The sequence below is a fragment of the Pundamilia nyererei genome, unplaced genomic scaffold, assembly GCF_000239375.1.
Source record: "Pundamilia nyererei isolate P.nyererei 1_Seehausen unplaced genomic scaffold, PunNye1.0 scaffold00001, whole genome shotgun sequence".
Taxonomy (NCBI): domain Eukaryota; kingdom Metazoa; phylum Chordata; class Actinopteri; order Cichliformes; family Cichlidae; genus Pundamilia; species Pundamilia nyererei.
Genome location: NW_005187402.1, coordinates 10677476 through 10702207, shown reverse-complemented (window position 1 = coordinate 10702207; position 24732 = coordinate 10677476). Strand labels below are relative to the sequence as shown.

Sequence of the window (24732 nt, the reverse complement as noted above, 5' to 3'; positions counted from 1 at the left end):
AGTCTAACTGTAGATATGAAGATTTACTGCACGATAGAAAAGTGGGACATGATGAAATATTTGGAATGTCAAGATAAACGCTCTATTAAATTATCTAACATGATCTCACTCCTGCTGGTTATCATATGGATATCTGACCCCTATAAGGAAGCAGTTGTAGTTTTATTGTTCAAGGAAGTTTCAACTGACTGGGACAGTCCCCCTGAAGCAATTTGCTTTCTTATAACAGAGCTGTGAAGTTTAAAATATAAATATCCCCCCTCCCCTTTTTTTTTTTTAAGCAACGCTATTTCATCACTGCTTAAGAAGCATCTTAAGAACTGTGTGGTAAAATTCTTACCAATTTAAAGCTTGAAAATGTTTTTTCTTCATGTTTCTAGTACCAAGTTTAAATGCTCATTTAAGGATGAGGTGAAAACCCAAACCATTAGCAGCATTTTCTTACTTATGTGTGTTTCTCAGTCCCAAGGTTAGTCAGTCCAATTTAATTTAGCTAAACTTGTATAAATATTCTGAGCTCATACGTTTTTAATGCTTTCTGTGACGGTTTGGCACTGTCATTCTGAGCAAACTCATACTGGAGCAAATATTTGTTCGGCCTTGCTCTTAGCCACTAATAAGATGCACTAGTTAGTATTTATAGCAGCAGGATGGTGTATTTGGGACAGAGTCAAATTAAGATACAACGCCTATGTTTATGTTTAAAGAAGGTATAGAGATTGGTTCATGTATAGCCTACAGAAACAACCCCACACTCTCAAAATAATTTTCCCAGCTACTGTCAAAGTAATACCAGCTTTCCACTTTTTACTGTAAAGTAATAATAAAATAAAACATTTCTTACAGTGTAATAGGGAAACTTTGTGTCAAGTTTTAAAGGCAGTGGTGTTTTGGAAATTGAATGACATCTTGAGAAACATTTAGTTTAACAAAATTCGAGACTTCCCCAGTTTGGGTCCAAACTTTTTGAAACCACCCACCCTGGTGCATTCACTGACTCTAGTGGCGTATTCACATGATAGAGTGTCCACTGTTAAAAAACCCCAGTCCAGTGAGAGCAGCGGGAAGGCTGACCACTAGTCCCTATGCTCCATGAGTAAGAATAACACCGATGTTTAATCTGAGCGTGAGTTCTGCCAGGCTGTGGAGTGAAGCTCAGCCGGCCATATCAGGTCAGCTAATCCACATCAGATCAGCTGATGTGGATCTTTCTCATTTGCAATTCTCATACGTGCTGTGCTATTTAATATATTTTGGGGCTATATACAGTTGCAGCCTCTGCAAGCTGCTTTGCAGACGCACCTTCACCCCAACTCCTCAATTTCACGGTATTCTCACTATTTCTGGCTTCATTATTGTGACTGCCTCTGTTCTGTGAGTGGGTCCTGCTGCTGCTGCTGCTGTTCCTGCTCTCCCCACCTCATGCTTTCCACAGCGGCACACGAAAGAGCAGGGAGATCCTGGATACAGAGCTAAATATAAATGACTGTAGTTTGAATAATAATCCCATTTTGAATAAAGTGATCCTGATATAGCTTTTGTCAGGCGTTGTCAAACCACAACAGGGATTAGTTAAAAACTACTGCTGATCTCATTTAGACACTCCCAGTCATTGCTGCTGAATGAGAGATGTTGAAGCATGCTGAACTGGTATTACTTGCCTGGCTATAGCAAACTGCATTTTGGTGTAGCCAGGCATGAGTTTGAATTTAAATTGGCATGATGATTCAGGTGGCTACATTGGTTTATAGTGATTGCTTGGCACAAATTCACACAGCCCTTCACCCGCAGAACCTGCAGATAGTGGAGGGAACGAAGAGGAAAATGTAGTGAGGTGTTACAAACTGATCACAGTTTGAATGTCTAAAATCTAAAACTTGAAGTATCTTTTTTAAATGTCCAGATATTGAATCTTACAAAGAAATCCTCGGCTGCTACGATCACACCGCCCTGCTGGTGTTCTTTCTTTCTTTCTGTAGACTGTGTCCGCAGTATCTTATCTATCTGCGGTTGTTAATGAAGGCATCCAAAGTTCAAGGCAGAGGTACTTCCAGGGCAGGCACTGAAAAGCTTAGTGTCGTGTTTTAAATGACCTCAAAAATGGCGTGATAAGTCCTTTTTGGGTCATTTATTTAAATATACCATTACATATAAGATATTTTCTAAATTTAGTGACTCAAATTTAAATCCCCAGATTAGCTAAAAGGCAAAGAGTAATTTATTAACCAACCATATTAAGTACAAAATCTTTGTTTCACTTCGTCTGTTGTTCACATTAAATGTATAAAATTTCTCTTTTTTTAGTTTCAAGCCTTGTCAGGATTAGAAAACGTCCCAGCCTTAGCAAGCCCCTCTTCATCTTAGAAAAGTAACAGACAGATATGAGTAAAAAAGTCAGGTATACTTGGAAATTAACAAATTATAGGCTGATTTGTTTGTAGAGGCATGAATGCATACTCTGAGTAGATTCAGAGTATGTGTATAATGTGAGGAGGAGGATGGTTTGCCTCTGCAAATAACCCAGTCTTAGGTACACAATAAGACTTCACAGATGGAAACCACTCTTTCACCCTGCATAAACACTTTGTGTGGGGCTTCAGCAACCCTCAGCAAATTTGTGGGGGTTTTGTTTGTTTTTTTGTTTCTCTGCATACTTTAGAATCTTTTGATTTGCGATAAAAAAAAAAAAACAGTATCTTTTCGAGCTGCAAAGCCACTCTACTTCTCGACTTTGCAATGTGCAGTTTTCTAATGCTGAGAATGTAATGTTTGCTGAATAAAAGCGACTTTCAGCTGCTCCCTTTTCACAAGGGGGTCATCACAGCAGGTAGCTCCACATGTTTGCTTTGGCAGATTTTTTTTTTTAACACCAGATGCCCTTCCTGACACCGCCCCAGAGGGATTTGTGTCTCCTCCCTGTAATCAAACAGGACAACTTTTGTGTATTAGGCAAACGTGCAAACCACAAATGAATAAACAAAGGAAATACAGTGAAACAGACTCCAAGGATACAGGAAGAAAATCCAAGATATTATTAAGTAAGCCATTCTTTGCACAGAAGCAAACAAAATCCAAGATAAGTCTAGTCGTAAGAGGAACTTGCTTGAAACTTAATAAGTAATAACAACAAGGATAAATGGCTGGGTATGTTGACTACAATTAGTAAAAAGACTAAATGGCAAAAACAGCAGCATGTCACTGAACCTTGATTTTTGACTTCTGACCTGCAGCTCAACACAAGGAGGAAGTCCATGAGAAGAACAGTCGCAACCGAGCTGACAGCTCCAGCGCCATCAACTCTGTGGGGGATGGCAGGGCCGTGGAGTTCTATTTTGCTTCTGACGCCAGGTGAGGCCTCTTCTATGTGACTCAAAATGCAAAAACATAATATTACTAATTTATATTACTCATTCATTTCTTTTCCCCAAATGACCTTTTCTGTCTACCCACAGTGCCATCATTGAGCACACCAACAAGGTGTTGTACATGGAGGATGATGACATAGCAGTAGTGACCGGAGGGAAACTCTCCATCCACAGAATGAACCGGCAGGCCGGTGAAGACCCAGTCAGAGCTATCATGACCCTACAGATGGAGCTGAAGCAGATCATGAAAGGTCAGAAACTATTTGAAATTACTTTGTGGCTCTTAGGTAGCTAAGTTCAAATTGCAAGTACTGTGCATGCAGTGCAGCAGATTTAAGTCAACAGTTACACATGCTCGCCCTCTGCTGGCTGAATGCGTGCAAACAAAGCCACAAGACAAACTCCGTGCATCCTTATTTCCTGTCTCACTTCTTATTAGGAAAGCATTCAGCATGTCACGGTCTGTCAGAGCATGTGATGGTAATGTATGCCCCTGTTGTTCTTTGCAGGAAACTTTGATGCCTTCATGCAGAAGGAGATCTTTGAGCAGCCGGAGTCAGTAGTCAACACGATGAGGGGCCGCATTTGTTTTGACACCCAAAAAGGTGACAAGTGAACTGACAGCCAGTCCTATGTTCTAGCATGTCCCACTACCCTCTAATATAACTGGGAATTTAAAAAAAATGACTCTCAGATATAAAAACATGTATGTTGCCTACTAAAATGCACTATTTAATAACTGCAGGCGGTAAACACATGATGACTGGGCACTAAAGTGTATGACAGACATTAGTTGTGATGCAGTGAGTGATCAGTAGGTCTAACTGTTTCACGTTCTGTTCTCTCAGTTGTTCTCGGAGGGTTGAAGGACCACCTGAAAGAAATAAAGCGTTGCAGACGGCTAATCATGATCGGCTGTGGCACGAGTTTCCACGCTGCGGTGGCTGTGAGTACAGCAGTTACATCATTATTTTAGCTTGTATATGCTTGATGATGGCATTTTGCAGTAAAGAAGGCAATCATTAGTAACAGACGAGTTCAAAGAATTAAATTATTGTATGGATAGAGTGTAGCAGTGTTAATTAATCCTCTGTTTTTACTCACTTGCTCTACAGACCAGACAGATCCTCGAGGAGCTGACGGAATTGCCTGTCATGGTGGAGCTGGCCAGCGACTTCCTGGACCGTATCACACCTGTTTTCAGAGATGATGTTTGCTTCTTTATCAGCCAGTCAGGTGATAATGTTGCACAATAGCACTTTTTTATCTTCACTTTCCTGAAAGTGGCTTTAGAAAGAAAAGCTTTATTTACACTGTAATTTCCTGTGTGACACCTATCCACGTTCAATGCCTTTTTCATTTTTTCCTGAAACAGGAACATTGTTGTGGTTTATGAACATATGTTTTCATTCTCTGTGCTCCTTAGGAGAGACAGCAGACACTTTGATGGCACTGCGCTACTGCAAAGAACGGGGAGCTCTGACAGTTGGTGTAACGAACACTGTTGGCAGCTCTATCTGCAGAGAAACCGACTGTGGAGTCCACATAAATGCTGGGCCCGAGATAGGAGTGGCCAGCACAAAGGTATGGCTGGTTTATGGTCTATACTTGTCTCGACTGGTTTTACCCCCCAACCGGTTGTGGCAGATGGCTGCTCCTCCCTGAGTCCGATTCTAAATTGGTGGGTTCTTCCTCACTGTTCAGCACAGGGGGGCTTATAAAGTGTTTCTGTGTGTGTGTGTCTTATCCAGGCTTACACCAGTCAGTTTGTCTCACTCATTATGTTTGGCTTGATGATGAGTGAGGACAGACTCTCCCTACAGAAGAGAAGAGAGGAGATCATCAACAGCCTCAAGATGCTACCTGGTCAGTACCCCAACAAATCTTACAAAAAGGCCTCTGTGGATTCAAAATAAGTATTTAGATGTGGAGATTCAAGCTAAACAACATTAATGCATCGTTCACTCATCGTTCTTTTACTCTCTTAGAACTGATAAAGAAGGTGTTGTCCCTGGATGAGAAGATCAAGGCCATTGCCAATGAACTGTATCAGCAAAGGTCTCTTTTGGTTATGGGTCGAGGTTTCAACTATGCCACCTGCCTTGAGGGGGCACTGGTGAGTTACAAAAAAGCCATAATATCAGTCGTAAAATGAGTACAGTGGAATTAGGAATCAGGACATGTTATATAATCCTTACAGGGAAATTGTTTTGTAACAGTTCCTGAAATAAAAGCTATACTAAATAATGACTAACAAAATTATAAACAATCAAATGGCAACACTAAAAGAAGTTATGTAACTAGATGGCCATAGGAGTGATGTTCAGTGGAGCATTTAGTCATTATTAGTCTCTGGCTGAATGTGCACCTCTGGCTAACCACAACGCTGTGTAGAGGGAAGGGAACATTGTCTATGATGCAGAGGAGTTTTGACAACAGCTTCCTCTCTGCTACTACATGTAGACGGTCCAATTCCACCCACAAGACTCAGCCGAGTTTGAACAAGTTTACTGAGGTTTTTCGTATCATGCACCGTCAAGCCTTTTGCTCTAATTTATCACAACACAGAAAAAACGTCTAATCATCTAAGGCTCAGGAAACGTCATCAACACTGTGACATTTACGATGAAGGAATAGCTTATAAAAGTAGTCAGTAGGTGACTGCGTCCAGGATCTGTTGAAGAAATCATTCAGCACTGGCTCTGTTGATGTCCCCATCTACATTTCGACTTCCGGCCTTGTAAATGGACTGGTTCTTATATAGCGCTTTTCTACTGTGTCTGAGCACTCAAAGCGCTTTATACAACTAATTCATTCACCCAATCACACCCATTCACACAAGCACTTCTTCTAAGGTCTTAAGTGCTAAGTATCCAACGTTCATACACATTCACACTCTGATGGATGCATCGGAGAGCAACATGGGGTGAGTATCTTGCCCAAGGATATTTAGCATGCAGACTGGAGCAGCCTGGGATGGAACCACCAGCCTTCTGGTTAGTGGCTGACCTGCTCTGCCATGCACCTGAGCTACAGCCACCCCTTGTAGCCATGGACAGTCCACATGCCTTTCTGGCTCTGCTGCGTCTGTGCCATCGTCTGTGGTGCTCCCCCGTCTATGATTCACTGAGTGTTTTAGATGTTTTTAATCTCCTTCCTGTCACCTGACATGAACACCCTAACATCTTATTTGCCACTCTCAGATTTCTTTCATTGCCGAGGCGACGTTGCATCTGCATGTCCTTCTGATTTCTGGGATATTTGTTGTTGAGCTGATAGCTGTGTGGGCTTGCTTCAGTATCATCAGCTGGTCCCTGATACAAAGAGTGTAAGCATGTAGCTGATGGGCAACAGTATTGTCCTTGAAAAGAGCACACACGCAGAACAGAAGATGTCTAACTATCATATAATCCAAACAAGTTTAAGGAAAGAATATAATTAAGTTGAAACCGCATGAGAAAAAGCTGCTCACACAGCTTTCATACCATGCAAGGAATGTAGGCTGTGCTGTAATTTGTCTTCATTCTTACTATTAATCTTCATCCTAAGCAAGTTTTACTATTCTTATTCTGATGCAGAAAATTAAGGAGATCACTTACATGCACTCGGAGGGCATCCTAGCTGGGGAGCTGAAGCACGGTCCTCTTGCACTCGTTGACAAACACATGCCAGTCATCATGATCATCATGAGGGACGCTTGCTACACAAAATGCCAGAATGCTCTGCAGCAAGTCACCGCCAGATCGGTAGGTCTTTAACAAAACACATCTTACACATCCACCCAAGGCACACACTCAAAGTACGACAAACAGACACAAATACTAAATTTTGAAAGTCCCAAGTACAACAGAAATGAGTGGACAGACAGACTGATGTTAATATTCTTGCCCTCTCGATGTCTGTCTTCATCAGGGTCGGCCCATCATCATCTGTTGCCAGGATGACACTGAGTTGACTAAGAATGCCTACCAGACCATCGAACTGCCGCAAACTGTGGACTGCCTGCAGGGTATCCTCAGCGTCATCCCTTTGCAGCTTATGTCATTTCACTTGGCTGTCCTCCGAGGATATGATGTAAGTATTCAATGCAACCGTTGGTTTGATTATTGACAAGAGTCCTGGGAATAAAGAAATCATCATGACCAAATCCTCATATTTAGATATATAATAGATATCCATAAAGACTAATAATGGGCATCGTTTTAGCAAAACACAAGCACATGCACAGTCACTGCGATGTCTGTAATACCTCAGTAATCACATATTGATGTTAATATGAGATTTATAGCAATATTGATTTTGTTCAAATTCACCCAATGCTAAGAGCAGCTAATTATGAATGTAATGTGTGCTTCTGTTGTTTGGTTTTCAAATGCTTGCAGTGGAATCTATTTGCATGTGGATTTGATGTTGTCACACATTCATTTCAATTCCACACTAACACACTAAGATACTTCATCTACTTGTCTGATTTAAAACTGATTTAAACTGATTACAAAACTTAAATCTAATGGTACAGTCATGGCACTCGAACATGTGCAGAATTTGGCCTTGAAAAAGATTTCCTTGAAAAAGACAGTAATGGCAGCCAGCATGTGTTCTTCTAAGCTTGTACATACGCTTTAGGGATAGTGGTGCCCATGAATACCAATGCTTTGTCCATGTCTTTGGTTCTGCTTGTGTCTATTCATCTTTTCTTTCCTTGTGAATGCTTTACTTTACTAAGAAGGCAGCTCATGTTCCCTACTCACCACAGTGCAAACAGACTTTATCTGTCAGAATTGTGAACTCTTTATTTACAGTCCATGATCACAACAATGTACAATGTATAACATTTATAGCCAAATCCTTATTATGGCACATCTTTACCAGGATGCAATTGTTTTACCATGTACACTAATATAATGAGTTGGGAAATGTGTTATCAAAAAAAAAGTTATACAGTGCTGCTAAATTGATCATGGAGAATTTGTTATAACAAACTTTCTTTTCTTTTCTTTTGTTTTTTTTTTTAAAGGTTGACTTTCCCAGAAACCTGGCCAAGTCTGTGACAGTGGAATAATTACAGTTCACAAAGCCCTGGAGAGGAGAGACAGCTCTTTAGGAGATTAACAGTGCAATAGTGCAATCAAACATTAAGTGTGTGTGTGTGTGTGTGTGTGTGTGTGTGTGTGTGTGTGTGTGTGTTGAATTGGGGGGAGGAGAGAGGGGTATTGTCTATTGTACAATGAACTTGTAAAAGAAAAAAAAAGCCAAATGTGAAATCAGACCAATACACTGCTGAAGAATGGCCGTGGTATCACTTGATGAGGCCTTGCAGAACAATCTATGAAAACGACATTCACACAGCTGCTGTGCCTTTTTCTAGTCACGAGATGAGCCAAAACCGTGTAAGAAGTTTAGCATTGAAATGGTATACTGAAGTGTTTACAGTTGTGCAATACGGGGACCAAATGTGCATTATGAATGTACACAATCATGAGGTGATTGATTCAGAATTTCTATTTTATGAGTTTTGTATGTCCACCGGGGGCTGCATACCTCTCTAGGCTGCAATATCATGAAAAGTCATAAAATCACTGTGCCTGGTGGGCCAGTAACCCATAACTTTGATTTTTTTTTGTTTTTGTTTTTTAATTTCATCTTAATATAAAATATGTCATCTTTCTGTTCTGTTTCACAGAATTCCAATTTCCCCCGCCCCCTCCCTCCAAAAAAACCCCCTTCCTTACTTATAGGGTTGAGCATTTCGATAAATTAAAAAGCACTTATGCAGCAAAAACAAATAATATATCATAACTTTTAATAATAATTGTTTTCTTTTGCTTTTTTGTTTGTGTGTTGTTTTTTGTTTCAGGCATTTGAATGGGTTTATAATGATTCTAATAATAATATTCTGTATTTGACTGTTTTTTATTATTATTATTATTATGGGGAAGACTGATAAAATTGGAGTTGTATCTTTAACTATGATTGTGTTTTATACTGTATCTTTATAGACAAATGGGAACTGCCAATCAATAAATTGAAAATTCATTCTGTTCAAAAGGTTTACCTGTCTGTTCATTCCCCCCACCACATCCCCATTCTAATATTTATGGCTAGTTATTGATTTTGTCTTGTGTGTCTTTATTTGTGCCCTCATAGGATTATTAGTATTATTTTGTTTTTTTGTAATTTTTCAAAACACATACATTATTACATTAACCAATCACACGAAGAAGAAAAAGTTTTCCAAGTTTTGCGAAGAAAAAAAACCTTTGCGCCCACGTAAACTCTGCGTGATGACGTCATGCTTGTGCTGGGTCTCTGCTTGTTGTGGCGTTCCCTTCCTCCGCACCCGTCCGTCCGTGCTGCCGCTGGAGTTAGCTAGGAACTAAAGGAAGGTCTGTCAGTCGTGACAGCCGGGCCGACCGTCCTTTTCAACTTTTCCAAGCCCAGGTTGTGCCTGAGGAGCTCGGGGGGTGTTTTATCTGTATTTTCGATGCATGGGAGTGCCCTGGGAGAGGCGAAGGGAGAAGGTAGGTCTCGCCGCAGCAGCTGCCTCCTGCTGCCCGTTCTCTAGTCCGCCGGAGCTTACAGTTCAGCCTGACTACCGCATTGCTGCCCACAGAATTGAAAAACAATGGTAGTGTAGGCCCTGCTAACTTCGTACCTTTACTGAGGTTTTGGAAAGTCAGATGTCGTTAATGCTGGTGTAACTTTAGCTGTGTAAACCGATGGTTTCTGACTGTGTTAAAGCACCGAGTGCCAACAGTGCTGCGGCCACGGTGTGTCATACCCGGGTGACTTCATACCTCACTGTGTGTGTGTGTGTGTGTGTGTGTGTGTGTGTTGTAGAGCAGGCGTGTGGCGCTATGAAATGCTAAAAATTCACGTCGTCTAGCTGTCAGTGCGCATACCTTACCCACAGAGCCTCGAAAACACACATGTAGTTCAAATTAATGACATTTGTGTAGGCCTGCTCACAAACCTTAACCACAGTCACCACAAGCGCAGGTGCAGATGCAATGAAAACTAGGGGGATTTTTTTTTTTCACAGCCCAAGCTAGGTTTTTCTGGCATGTCATTGGCAAGGCGAGCCCGTCAGTGATTCAGCCACTTTGTGCGCACTGAACTTTTTAGTGGGATCACATGGATGTTCAGAGTGTGTCCAAGTTTGCTGTGTTTTAATTTGCATCCTTCTTCTTCCCCGGGAGACTGCTCTCAAAGACTAATTTGGTGTGTCTAGTTCAGCAGCAGTAGACTCCCGTGTAGTTTTACCCATCCCTGCTATGTTTTGTAACTCTGCTACATCGAGATGAGATGCTGAGGCTTCAGGTCATGCTAATATGATCTCATAGCCAGCTCACTGACTCCCCATCTTAACTCCCAAGTCTAGGCCACGTCAGACCCCCAAGCCTGGACTAGACTGAACTGAACAGTCACTGCCACGAGCTTTGGTTGAGGTCCATGATGCTTGTGTGAAGGTCACTTCTCTCATCAACTCTTTGATCATCATACCATTGCATAAATATGGATTAGTGTAATAAGTATCATCAGGTAAGAGAAAGAGTACGTAACCCCCATCTTTTCATTCATATTCCAGATAACTGTATTCTTTACAGTTTATTTGAGTACATTTTCTCAGGCATAAAACTGTAACACTGTTTGCACTAAGAAAACATCCAGCTAAACTGGATATTCTATACTATTCTGATTCTGATAAACTATTGCTGCATAGAAAACAGAGTTTAAAACATTAAATTAATAAGGCTTCCAGATCTGAAAAGTGAAACCAACTGAGAAGTACCTTAAGCCTTTTCTTTTTTCTTTTTTTTCTTTTTCCAAATGGCTACGTGGGCTGGTGTTTTCCGCTGTTGACCAATATACACAGGAGGGTTTGTATAATAGGTAATATTCCCCAACTGGTTGATTATATTCTGCCTTGATTTATGGGAGTAAATATATATAACTGTGTAAGTGAGAATGTGTGAACAATGGCCACAAGGGCCCCGATACCAGTGTTTTCCGGTTCTGCAGAAGTTTACGGGAAAACAGACCTCAGGCTTGACCTCTGTAAACACTTTCCTGATGACATAATGAGCTCAGTCGCTCATATCTTCGATACAACATATACTCCATTTAGTAAATTTTGGGTATTCTAATTTTCAGAAAGGAGGATCACACACGGTGTGCTTATTGAGCCTGCGGTGTCACTGTCAGACTCACCCCTCGCTTGTCACATCTCTTTTCAAAACACCAACCAGATATGACACGGCGAAAACACTCGGCTCGAGGCTTTCACCCTTACTACAAGTAATCCTTGAAGCTCTTTTCTGAACGGATTCTGTCATATTTCAGGCCTGCTTATAGAACAAAATGACTGGGTGTGCATCATTAGTGAGGTCATCGGGTTTATTGATATATACTGAGGTATCGAAACTCACCATTAAGGGTACGGGTGAGGTCATTAAATCTCGTCTTTATGTGGAAAAGAGTTAAAACAGGACTTCACAAACCAGTGGATGATGTCATAGTAGCTACGTCTACCTTTAATTCAGTCTGAGGGGAAAAAATGGAGACACTGTTGATGACAGTGTTCCCTGTAAGCTTTGAGATTAATAGGCAGTTTTGTTGTTAACATGGTTTAATCATCCTTTTTAAAATAATCAACCTAAAGCAGTGTTTTGTTTGTTTTCTCTGTAGTGATTGATAAAGTGTTTTAGCAGTTTATCTGCATTCACAGGATCAGCTGCATCAGTGTCGCCCTTAACCTTGGCTAGTAATGATTAATGGTATCATTCATAAGCAGTTTGTTCTGGGATGTCTCTTCCTGTTAGTGAACCCACAGTTGCTGAGGAATCTCTGGGGAACTTTTTTCCACACGATCGATTTCCCTTTTGATTTTAAATAAATTCCTCAGAGCCTGCTGCCCAGAACTGTGGCAGGTGTCTGCCTATGTTTCTGTTTGGCTTTCTGAGCGGTATGTAGCTTTAATCAAACAGTTGTTCCCTGTCAGTGTTTGTGCTGAATCGACTTTAGAATGACCCAGTAGTTGTGACTAACCTGGCACCAGGTGACTGATGAAGCTACAGTGGTTTTGGTTATGAGTAATGGTCTCCTCAGAGCATGCTTTAACTTGATGTGTGTGTTGCAAAAGCTGCACACCAGCTCTTATATGAAAAAATATAAATATCTCAAAATGCTGTTGTCAGTGAGGCTAAAATAGTCTTTTCTGTATTTTTTAGCAGAAGGTGTTTGTGTCCTGTGGCCTAAGATCTGTGCTGTTGAGACGTGCAGTACAGCTTTGGTATTAGCATGCTGTTTTGCCTGTACCTACGTTTTACATGTATGTAAACAGAAAAGCTCAGCTTGCGTGTCAGTCACAGCAGTCATGAAAATATATATCTGTCAGGACCATCATTGGAGATATCTGTGAGGAGGCCGTAGGAACGAGGCAATTGAGGGGGATGTTAGTAGCACAATAGGAAAAGGACAAAGCCAAAGAAGTTGTGAAAACCAAAAAGAATGAAGGAAGTAAAGGTCTTTGGAGTTTTTCCTTTGGGTGTAGTCAGAGAGCCAGCTGGAAGGAAGGAAGAAAGTAACTGAGAAGGATTCATTTTTCATCTGACTAATGGCAAGGTTGCAGATCGGTACCTCCTACACGTGAAGGCTTTTTCCCAGTGTTTGTTCATGGGCAAAAAACCCGGCCTACAAGCAGGCAAATAAGTCATAGCAAACCACAGTAGGAAATAAACAATCATATACAATGGCAAGCAGAGACGTGGACCAGTGCCATCAGTAAATGTCGCCTTATTTGTCGATAACAATGTTTGGCTGATATAGCTCTATACCAGTGCATACCAACCAGTAATATTATTTACACATAACTTTCTTTCTTCATCTCAAAATGGAAGTTAAAACTGCGAAGCGAACAATGAAAATCCACACACACACATGCACTGGAGATTATTTAGGACATGTTTGAAAAGTATCCTTTAGTTTGAGAGTAAGAAACAATTACCAGTGGCTGTTATGCTTTACATGGCATGGAAAAGGCTCAGCTGAGGCATGTATAGGTTTTGAAGGAACTTAGTTTGATCTCCAGACAGTGATCTTTTACTGATGGCCTAGCTTAATTCAACAATGTGGCACTTACTGAGTGTGATGCAGCACAGTGGTATGTGACCCCTTCTTCCAGCTAATTTTGAAATGTATTCCTTGTATAAAACTCAGAATACGCATCACCTTCAGGTAAATGTATAATTGAATGGTAAATGGTAAATGGCCTGTATTTATATAGCGCTTTTACTAGTCCCTAAGGACCCCAAAGCGCTTTACATATCCAGTCATCCACCCATTCACGCACACATTCACACACTGGTGATGGCAAGCTACATTGTAGCCACAGCCGCCCTGACAGAGGCGAGGCTGCCGGACACTGGCGCCACCGGGCCCTCTGACCACCACCAGTAGGCAACGGGTGAAGTGTCTTGCCCAAGGACACAACGACTGAGACTGTCCAAGCCGGGCTCGAACCGGCAACCTTCCGATTACCAGGCGAACTCCCAACTCTTGAGCCACGATCGCCCCACGATTTGCACGCTAATTCTTGATTATTGGAGAATGAACTACAATCATTAGAATTTCTTTTGATTAATTTTTAAATAAATGTTTCCGTCTCCAGTTGAACATTTAAACTAAAGACACACACTTTGATATCTGACAGCAGTTCTCTTTCTAATTCCTTATGTAGCTCTTTGCTTATTGCAGTGACTTTAGCTTTACAGGTTTTTTTTTTCTGGTCCATTTGATCATAAACGTCCTTTATTTTTCTCGTCAGCACTTTGTGTCTGTGACCACGAAATCCAGTGATTGCTTGTCTCGCTGTTCCCCGTTAAAGGCGGAAAAAAATGGGTCTCCTTTAAACTGATGACTGCCTTCTGAAGGAATGACAAACAGCCGTGACTGCTTGGTGTTGCGTAGCTACACGATTATGTGTTCTCGCCCACAGATGTATGCACATGCGCACATAAACTATTGCCAAGAAACACTTTCATATTTTGTTATAAACACTCAAACACATCGTGTAATTTATTAACACGTATGTGCTCATCCAGTGCTGATAGCTGAACGCACACTTGTAGTGAAGCTGGATGCAGTTCAAGAAATAATGAAGAGACTCAAGCTAAATGCTGCCTGTGTGAGTGTGCGTGGTATGTTCGTGTTTACTGAGGGAACTGTAAGCTGTTAGCTTTCTCTCTCCTCTGTTTTAACAAGCACACCAAACATTAAAGGCTCAGCCTTTAGCTCCAGCCTTATGCTGCTGTTATCATAAAAAATATTGGAGAAACGTAAGGTTATCAATTAATCAATGAAAGCATTTAAAGTTCCATGCAAATCAAGTCAAAGTTAATCTTGGATTAGATATTTTTTGGGCCCTAACACTCAAGTTCATCTTTAGTTTTAGAAGGTTTTCAAGGTTTTTACCTCAATAAAATGCTACATTCAACTGAGCCTGTCTCTCATCTGTTAAGCTGTGCTGTGTGCTCCTCTCCAGCCCTTTTCACACACTTTGAAACGGAGAACAGAGGAGAGCGTACATGAGATTAGAACGTGGTGATATTCATCTGTTTTGTTTTCCTTTGTCCTGCAGACAGCGCTGGTGGTCCTGACTGTTCAGCAGGATGAGTGAGGCGGAGGGGCAGTTCTACAGTGTTCAGGTGGTGGACTCCACCTTCACTGTACTCAGGCGCTACCAGCAGCTGCGGCCCATTGGCTCTGGCGCCCAAGGCATTGTTTGGTAAGACAAAGAAGTTTTTTTCAGTCTTTGATTGATTAAATGGGCACAGGTTAAAACTTTAGACTGCTTTGGGAAATCTGCATTCTAACTTGCATAGTAAACAAAAACTCCTTTTGTCCCTACACCATAAACTTCCATGCCATTCAAGTTAACACGTAGTTACATTTCTCAGGAGGTGTAGGTTACGTAGAATATTGTGGCGTAGGATTAAAATGGGGTTACGGTGTAGATCTAACGCTGTATAATTCACATGTTAGTGATTGTTGCTGAATCGGTTGAGCCCCTTTGGGGTCAGGTGTTAGATAAGCTGGCTCATTATCAAGTGTCACAGCTTGCAGCGACTCTTAAATAGAGACACAGTTAATGTGAGCAGTAGTGTCAGCTGTGTTTTTGCTTCCATCATGAGTGTAAATGTTGCTGGAAAAAGTACTGTTATGTCAATATCATTGTTCCAAGCTGAAAACCTCACATTTGTTGGCGCTATTGATTAGAAATATTGGCACCCTTGACTTAATTCATTATTGGCTACATGATTATATCAATGAATTTAATTTTAGATACATTTCCCTGAATGTCAGACTTGCAGAGTACTGTGCAAAAGTCCTGAGCCATTATTTCTTTGTGTTTTGTTTCCAAGGAGCCAGATTTTCTGGCTCTGTTCTTGAGCAATCTTTCTCCAGGCTTTCTGAAGGTCTTCAAAGGTTTTCTTTGGAGATTGGCTGCTTTTTGAGGCCAGTCCATGTACCTGACCATTTTCAGAAGATTTGTTTTTTTGTTTGTTAAACCACTTACACCAGGGGTCGGCAACCTGCGGTTCCGCGTGGTTTGGGAAAATAAACTGGAAGTATTTACAGTAGCTGAAGTGTATTTTATTTATGTTAGTTCTTTTTTAAGTTGTAGTTCTAAATTGGAAGATTATTGTGATATTGAAATATAAAAATAAAATTATATTCTATTATTTTTTTCATTGCTCAAAATAAGCGTCACACTCGCGGAAGCCGGTGTACCCGCCAAAACGCCGTGCATTTATCGAGACTTTCAACCCCAGGTAGGCCAATTATGGATCTTCAGATCCACATTATGTCAGCAGCTGTTCTCTATTGTGAACTAGGGCTGGAAGTAGGGCTGCTCGATTATGGCAAAAATTATAATCACGATTATTTTCACTGAAATTGAGATCTCGATTATTTGATAATATTTATTTAACAATAACAATGTGTTGAATAATGGCTTTAAAGATTGTCAAAAAATAATATAAAATAGTGTGCAAATACTGATAACAGTGCAAATGTTAGCAATATAAAAACTATATGAAAAATGTAAACATTAATTTTTAGTGAACTTAAAAATACTGCATAATATTTATGCATACAAATAACCAAACATCAAGGCAAGCTGTGCAGCCACACAATGCACAATTGCATCAAACTGACATTGAGGTATGTCAACTAAAGTTGCTGCTCCTTCATTGTTTGATCGTATGTCACTTTGTGAGCGGTCTTCAAATGATTGAATACATTTGTAGTGTTGCTCTGTGGTGCAGCTACGACACCGTAGCAAGTTTACACACTATGTCTACTTGATCCACGTCTGACTCCACGAGCCCATAATGTTTCCACACCACTGAAGTCGTTTTACCTCTCTTTTCGACCAATGGCATTCTTTCTTCAGCAGCCATTATCCTTTCCTCTCGAAGTTATTTGGAGGTTAGCAGAGGTTCAGGAGCAGAAGTCCAATTGTGAACATACCACGGCAGAACCGACGATGTTTGCATGAACATGCTTTTCAGCACCTCTTTATAGGCCACTTTTCACACACGGTTGCTGTACACATACAGCCAGTTGTAGCTTTTCAGCTCACAGCCCGACACATACCAACACAACAGCACAGATAGCGCAGATGTCAAGGCGGCGAGGCGTGATTGCGGGTGGCGCTCGGGTGCGTCCGCCTCCCCTGCAGCGGCGCTGCAGAGCATGCCCTGCCACACACATTAACCAGGTAAAATACATATTTTACATATACATATCTTATGGGATGATTCAGTGTTGATCCCTTAAGTTAGGTGTACAAAACAGACATATTAGCAAAGAACCAATGTAATATAATGTGTGTCTTTAGGCACTTTGTTAGACAGAAACACAATTTATTCAGATTTCCTTAGTTGAGTCAATGGAAAATGACATCCAAAGAACAGCTTTGAATCTACTTAAAGAAGCCTGGAGAACTATTCCTGAAGACTACGTGACTCAGGCTCAGGCTGTGTAGACGTTTAAAGATGTTCATCTCAATTTTTAACTTTCAAACTTGTTGGAATTATATATAGTCTCCCTTTCACTCATATACTGTATTTAAATGTGTTTTTGTACATGTTTCAGTAAATGTCTGCCCCCATTCAGTTCGGGTTCAGGTTGCTTTATGGGTACAGACCCATGGGTAGATTTGGTCTGCAGTCGTGAGTCATCTATCCTCACACGCACTGTTTTATGTTGTATTCTATTAATTTGCATTGTTGTGTTATACTTTTATTTTCGTAGGTTTTATTATGAAGCACTTTGTGATTTCTGTCTGTGAAAAGTGCTATATAAATACATTTTACTGAGAGTTAAACTGCTGTGGTTTAGGTCAGCGGTCCCCAACGTTTTTTGCGCCACGGACCGGTTTATGCCCGACAATATTTTCATGGACCAGCCTTTAAGGTGTCGCGGATAAATATAACAAAATAAAACTAGTACCGGTACCGGGAAAAAAGAAAATTTATTCATAACACACGTAAAAAGACCCAGGAAAACAGAGTAAACGATAAAAAACAAAATAACGCTGAAAACCGATAAAAACCCTGAAAACTATACATTTCACACCTGATTATTTTCCTCTGTGCAGCCCCGATCATGTTTAAAGTAGGGTCGTAAAAAATTATATTTTTATTTTTACTATTTTTAAAATGTGAATGAAACTGAATGTGTAACTAGGAATTTTTGAATAAGCTGTTTTCTCTGGGATGCACTTAGTTTCTTCTTTGCTAACATTTGTCTCTGTCTTTTTTTTCTTTAATGAAATCTGTTGCAGCTCTGCTCTAGATACGGTCCTCAGTATACCAGTGGCAGTGAAAAAGCTGTGTCGGCCCTTTCAGAACCAGACCCACGCTAAGCGCGCCTACAGGGAGCTGGTGCTGCTCAAATGTGTCAACCACAAAAATGTAAATCTTCTTTTTCGACCTGCAATAAAATGTGTTGAACATTTGATGAAGGTTAAACCGAGGTGTGGCAGAAAAATGTTAAAGTTTATCATTTCCATCTTCTCGTGTGTTGGACAATATTTCTAATATTAAGAGGTAGCCAGAACATATGTAATATAAATTTAAGTTCAAGTCATCTCCTTGGACTAAATATAACATTTCTGGTTTGGGGTAACAGAAGCCCTGCTGTGCCTTTAGTTGGGCCTCACCAGTAGGTAGGAGAGCGACAGAGTAGAGTAACGGCTTGTCTCTCTGCTTGCAGATCATCCGTCTGATCAATGTATTCACGCCTCAGAAGTCCCTGGAGGAATTTCAGGATCTGTGAGTGGCACTCAAGTGTTTTTTGGCTGCTTTGGTTTTCTCTCACATGCAAAGATTTAAGCTGAAGTATTTTGCGTCTTTTTTCATTTAACAAACATCCTCTTATTTACTTTCCAACGTTCTCTAATCCTCTGCGTTGCTTTCATTCGCTCTCTGGTTTCTATTTTTCACGCTTTGCTTTTGTCACATTTCCTTTATCTGCTTTCTTATTTTGTCTTCTTTCTGATTGTTTTTTAAATTCCTGTTATTTTGTTTCTTTTCTTTGCACTTGTAGCTCTCGCACAGTAGCACACAAACACAGTTTGCACTTGTTCCCCTCCTCTCAGGTATCTGGTGATGGAGCTAATGGATGCCAGCCTATGCCAGGTGATCCATATGGACCTAGACCACGAGAGGATGTCCTACCTGCTATACCAGATCCTTTGTGGAATCAGGCACCTGCACTCTGCTGGCATAATCCACAGGGTAAGTGCAAGCAGTAAATGTGTTGCTGGCTAAAAGAGTCACTCTGAAAACACAGTAACTTAATACTTAAATAGCGCTTAAAAGTGTAACGTTTCCCATGTTGTGTCTGTAACCTGACAGCTCTTTAATATTTATTAATACATGAAAAAATTTGCATTTATTTAAACTTTTGCTTGTTTTGTATATTTTAGCATTAGCCAATGAGTATATCTTTGATTCTGAAATAACATTATTCATTTTGTATTTAGATAATTCTTCCAAAGTTTACTTTATAAAGTGGTTAAAATGGTTGTGTTACGTTTCCATCTGCTTGTCAACTTTAAGATTATTGTGCCTGTTTTCCTAAAGATTTATCAAATTTTTTTTCCCCCTTCAGGATCTGAAGCCCAGTAACATTGTGGTTAAGTCAGATTGCACACTAAAGATCTTGGACTTTGGCTTAGCTAGGACAGCCTGCACTAATTTCATGATGACCCCGTACGTGGTGACCAGATATTACCGTGCCCCGGAGGTCATTCTCGGCATGAAGTACAAGGAAAATGGTGAGTACAAACCAGCCTTAAAAAAATCTTTTAAACACTACTTGGTCAACATGTAACACTGCTCTCTTTCAGAATAATTATTTTCTAATAATCTGTTTAACATGACTTTATGTAGCGTGTCCGAAAATCATTTAACGCATCAGGACTATCAATACAAGCTGCTCCCTGGAGTTCTTCATGTTCTCGAAAAGCCAGGTTTTTTAAACTTTATGATTAATTTAATGCTCCCAAAAAAAAACCCAAACAACAACACTCACTGAACACTTTATTAGATGCACCCTGCTGGTACTTGGTTGGTCTCCCTTCTACCTTCAGAACTGGGAAATTCCCAGCAGATCAGCAGCCCCAAAACCACGCCACCTTCAGAGTCGCTTAAATTGCCTTTCTTCTAGGGCTGGTTATCGTCACTGATTTCTAGGATCGATTCGAATCCGATTCACAAGGTCCCGAATCGATTTGATCCACAATCCGATTCGATTCATTCGATTTGAATCGGGGAAATTTTGCCTCAGACAGTCAGAAATATTATAATTCTGATCACTTATCAGTACATATCTATATTTTTATATCTATAAAAAGAAAGCTGACACTTGTGAGACTTTATCAAAGGTGTAAGCATCACAGCAGATTCCTTTGTGTCAAAGTAACTGAGGATAAAACACAGAAAAACATGAAGGCGGTTTTCCTGGTCTGGGTTTTTGTAGCAGATGACCTTAAAAATATTGTGCAGTAGATCAAAAACGAAGCAGAGCAAAGTTACTGAGGTTTGATTAGAGACACAGCTAAGCATTTTGCAATTTTGCATAATTTTAAAAAGTTTAAATTTGTTCAGTATTGAACAGCAGAAATGAGGCTTTCTTGTCGGAAGTAAGTAAAAAAACAAAAACAAACAGCGACCGACACTGTAGACTGGTGGGTAATAACTAGGGGTGGGTTTTGATTATCGATTTAGAGAGCGGGAGAGAGAGAGCTGTACATGAAGTGTGATTTTTATCGTGGTGGAAGCAAAACAGCAAAAGTAAGAGGAAATTTGTGACGATGTTTATGTGAAGCGTAGTTTGGATCATCTTTAGTGGCTGGTTCAGTCAATATTGTTTGGAGAGAGATAAAAGATGCAGCTTCAGAATCGAGCGCAAAAAGGACGTAAACCTAAAGCGCCCGCCGACGCTTCAAAATCAGTCTGCTTTCAGCCCCGACGGCGTGAGAAAGGCAACATCTCACTGATTCGGATGCGCCGGGTCTGCGTTTTGTTTTTACATCTTTGTGCAGAATCCGTGTACCTGCTCTCATTTACTGTTTTAGCTGTTTGGTGGTTGTAGAAATTTTGTGAGGTTTAACCTGAGATTCTGGCGTTTCAGGCAAAATAAATTTCTATTTAAAAATCGATTTGGGATTTTAATGAATCAATATCACGTTATCCAAGCCAGAATCGATTTTAATCGATAATCAAAACCCAGCCCTACTTTCTTCCCTATTCTGAATCTCACTATGATCTACAGCAGGTCATCTTGAGCCATATCTGCATGACTAAATTGGGTTTCTGTCATGTGACTGGCTGATTGGGTATCTGCATTAGTGAGCAGTGAACAGGTGTGCCTAATAAAGTGAAAGGTGAGTGTATATTAGCAATGGTTCTCATGTACAAAGTGGAAACATTTAATGGTGATTTTGACTCGTCATAGTAAGTTTGACTCTTGATATATTAGCAGGATGTTAACAAATATGTTTACTATACCACCACTCTGCTGCAGTGGACCTGTGGTCAGTTGGCTGCATAATGGCTGAAATGATTTCTCACAAAGTCCTCTTTCCTGGAAAGGACTGTATCCTTTCTTGTTCGTCTCACACAACAGTTGGTTGCTCTGTCTGGAGCCAGGAGACACTGAGATATTTTTGTTTATTAAAGGCAAGAATTGTTTATTTAGTTGTATAAAACACATCTGGAGGGGGAAATCAAAGCAATAGTTAAGTTAATATTCTGAGAAATGTATACTCTGTGTAGAGCCGTGTAGTTGTCAGTATAGCCATTGCAGTCAGAGATAGAAACCTGACCCATGATATTATTTATCTGCTAAACAGACAGGTTATCTCAATCTTTTCTGACCTGGGTTAATTACAGGGTGGAGCATGAAATATGACTCATCATATCGGGGTAGGTTTGCAAAATGGAAGTAGTCTTTGAACTGCTCTTCAAAGAATGTAGCTAAGCTGTGAGACCAATCATTTATAGGAGTGAAACCTGCCAAGTGTTTACATTTATGTAATGGCTGAGTGGACTTGGAGTAGATTCTCTGGAGATATTTTCAGAGAGAGAACTTTTAATTTTTAGTGAAGCTGAATTTCAGGGAAAAAGAGGAGCTGATGGGTATTTGCCCCTGACGACCACTGACAAGCAAGCAGTCGACTTGGAGAGTGAGAGAGAGAAACGAAATACAGCCTGTCCTGCTAAGTGCGTGCAATTACACACATGAAAAATGAGGGAGAGAGCAACAGCTGTGCAAACTGATAAGCCAGGCTGTGGAGAAAGGCGTGGAAAGCTGAGACTGACTCCGAGAGAAAGAAAAGCCTGAAGATGGCTATGATGAAAGCCTCAGGCCGCGACTCTGCTGGCAGATGCACCAAAACCGATGAGAGCTCGTGTTTCGCATTTTAAATGTTTCTCATTCAAATTTGAATCCATAGAGCATGATTTTCCTCATTCTGTGTGTCACTTTATGTTACTATACATTCAGTGTGGATTGTATTATCTAGTTGATGTTATCTGGTCACTTTTAAGTTAATATCTCTTCTGTGTGGTTATGTGTGTGTGTTTGTGTGCATCTGTGCGTGCTTGTGCGTTTTCTGTTCCCAGTGGACATCTGGTCAGTGGGGTGTATCATGGGAGAGATGGTAAAGGGCAGCGTCATCTTCCAGGGCACTGATCGTATCCTTCGCAGCTCTCATCGTCTCTGTGCCAGTTGTTGTCCCTCCTCCTCCATCGTCATTCACACTCTATCAAATATTTCTAGTCTTGTGGGTCTCCCGGCACACTCGCATCTTCTCAGCTGTTGAATTTACGATTTACAAAACACTCGGGCTGAGTTTAAACTTAAAGTTTTGTGTTTTCTCTGCAGAGTCTTAACTCATTATACACTGATAGGAAATATTTATTTTACAGATCACAACCCACTGATAATTTAGAGAAGTTTTTACTCCTAATACATCCATTATAGGTCAGGCTCTAATTCCCGTTTCTCTTCAATAAATATTAATCTCTCTTGTTACATATGTAAGCTGCCTCTTAGCTCCCAGCTTCCCCTTTGCATTCACACCCGACTAGCTGAGAATGGATGCTGGGCACAAGTGTGAGTCGATGATAGATTGCTTCCCATCCTTTGAAGTAATTGCCTTGAGCAGAAGTAAGTCAACAGACCATGCACAGCTGTATTTTTAGCCATGCTAAAATGGTTTTTCAGGTTGTAATACTGCTCTGTTCACTTAACAGAGTGGCTAAATTAACCTAAACTGAAATTGGCCAATATCCACCTGATGGATTGGGACAGATACCCATTGTTCCCAGATTAGGGACTTTTTATATGTTGCCATGATGTGGTTACATCTGTAGCTTCTCAATATGAATCATTGCTTTTGTAGTTATTTGACAGTAAATGACTGAGCATCTATTTAATGCATTTACATTTCTTTAGAGCACAAATTCTTGTTAATCTGAGTGTGAATGGTAATAATTGGTAATCCTGTAAGGTCAAAATTTTCATCTCTCCTATGCTTTGGTGAATTAAGGCTTACCTTTGCTAGCTTTCATACAAAATTATTTAGTGTACATGTCGGATCTATGCTGTACCTTTTCATCTGTTCTTTTCACTTGCTTACATGTGCACAGGCCCATCAATTTACTGGAGATTTCCATAACAAGTGTGTTTTCTAGACATCGACCAGTGGAATAAGGTGATTGAGATTCTGGGCACACCCAGTCTAGAGTTTATGAACCGACTGATGGAGACTGTGAGGAACTATGTGATGAACAAGCCACAGTATCCTGGCGTCAGCTTTGCCGAGCTTTTCCCAGACTGGGCCTTCCCTTCTGAGTCAGAACATGACAAATTGAAGAGTAAGAATTTTTGATACTCTCTTTATGTAGAGTGTTATTTTTAGTATCCAATGATACTCCTGTACTGCATAGATTTAGTAAAACTCTGCGGTGTAATGTTGTCGTTTAAGAGGTCACATCATTAAATAAAACTGAACAAATCTTGACATTGACAGACATGTTGGCCAAACACCATCAGGGACAATATTCAATTGTCAAACAGAATACTTAAATTTAATGATGTCGTAAGCCTGTTTCCATAGTAATCCTGCCCTTCCTGTGTTGTCATAACAGCAAGTCAAGCACGGGACTTGCTTTCCAAAATGCTAGTCATTGATCCCGAGTGCCGCATATCTGTAGAAGAAGCTCTTAATCACCCCTACATTCACGTGTGGTACGACCCGGCAGAGGCCGACGCGGTGAGCAAGCAGTTCCCCTCAATTTGTGGTAAACTTCATCAGTGCTGCGGCTGTGTGTGACATTTCCTTTTGTTTCACAGCCTCCTCCACAGATTTCTGACAAGCAGTTGGAAGAGAGAGAGCACACTATTGAGCAGTGGAAAGGTGGGATACACTGACCTCTAGAGAAGCAAACCAGCAGCGCACCATACCGGGCAACTGCTGTTCTACTGTTGCTGTTGCTTTTGTGTTGAACGTGCAGGCATGAGTGTGGTCACCACTGAAAGCCATTAACCTGTTCTGTTTCTCCACAGAACTTATTTATGAAGAGGTGATTGACTGGGAGGAGAGGAACAAGAATGGTCTAATGAAAGAAGATTGCTCAGGTACAAAGTTTTCCTCTATCAGCCCAAAATTGTTAGCATAAGCCCAAAGCTGCAGCCTCACTGGACGTCACTGTTTGGAAAATGCTTCACACTGACAGCTTCACCAAAACAAACACTCACTTTGATGTTCACAAGGTGCAAAAGGGTC

General features: G+C 40.6%; 2 protein-coding genes across 3 annotated transcripts in view; both read left to right on the top strand.

The window, feature by feature from the left end:
* Positions 1-9148, top strand: part of gfpt2 (glutamine-fructose-6-phosphate transaminase 2) — an 18719-nt gene extending 9571 nt beyond the window's left edge. Inside the window, exons 9-19 of the mRNA XM_005719840.1 lie at positions 3231-3348; positions 3453-3616; positions 3875-3970; positions 4214-4311; positions 4481-4601; positions 4792-4949; positions 5117-5231; positions 5354-5481; positions 6944-7111; positions 7278-7439; positions 8383-9148. Coding sequence (XP_005719897.1) covers positions 3231-3348; positions 3453-3616; positions 3875-3970; positions 4214-4311; positions 4481-4601; positions 4792-4949; positions 5117-5231; positions 5354-5481; positions 6944-7111; positions 7278-7439; positions 8383-8427 — 1373 coding nt within the window. The 3' untranslated portion in view covers positions 8428-9148. The remainder of the gene's footprint in view (positions 1-3230; positions 3349-3452; positions 3617-3874; positions 3971-4213; positions 4312-4480; positions 4602-4791; positions 4950-5116; positions 5232-5353; positions 5482-6943; positions 7112-7277; positions 7440-8382) is intronic.
* A 507-nt stretch (positions 9149-9655) lies between these two features.
* mapk9 (mitogen-activated protein kinase 9) overlaps positions 9656-24732 on the top strand; it is an 18919-nt gene continuing 3842 nt past the window's right edge. The window contains exons 1-11 of one of the 2 annotated variants that reach the window (XM_005719837.2): positions 9656-9886; positions 15004-15150; positions 18217-18346; positions 18648-18706; positions 19033-19171; positions 19548-19713; positions 21465-21536; positions 23639-23821; positions 24095-24219; positions 24300-24363; positions 24513-24584. In XM_005719837.2, the coding sequence (XP_005719894.1) occupies positions 15035-15150; positions 18217-18346; positions 18648-18706; positions 19033-19171; positions 19548-19713; positions 21465-21536; positions 23639-23821; positions 24095-24219; positions 24300-24363; positions 24513-24584 (1126 nt within the window). In that variant the 5' untranslated portion in view covers positions 9656-9886; positions 15004-15034. Of the gene's footprint in view, positions 9887-15003; positions 15151-18216; positions 18347-18647; positions 18707-19032; positions 19172-19547; positions 19714-21464; positions 21537-22564; positions 22637-23638; positions 23822-24094; positions 24220-24299; positions 24364-24512; positions 24585-24732 lie in introns of both variants that reach the window. The other variant, XM_005719836.2, reaches the window with a different exon arrangement.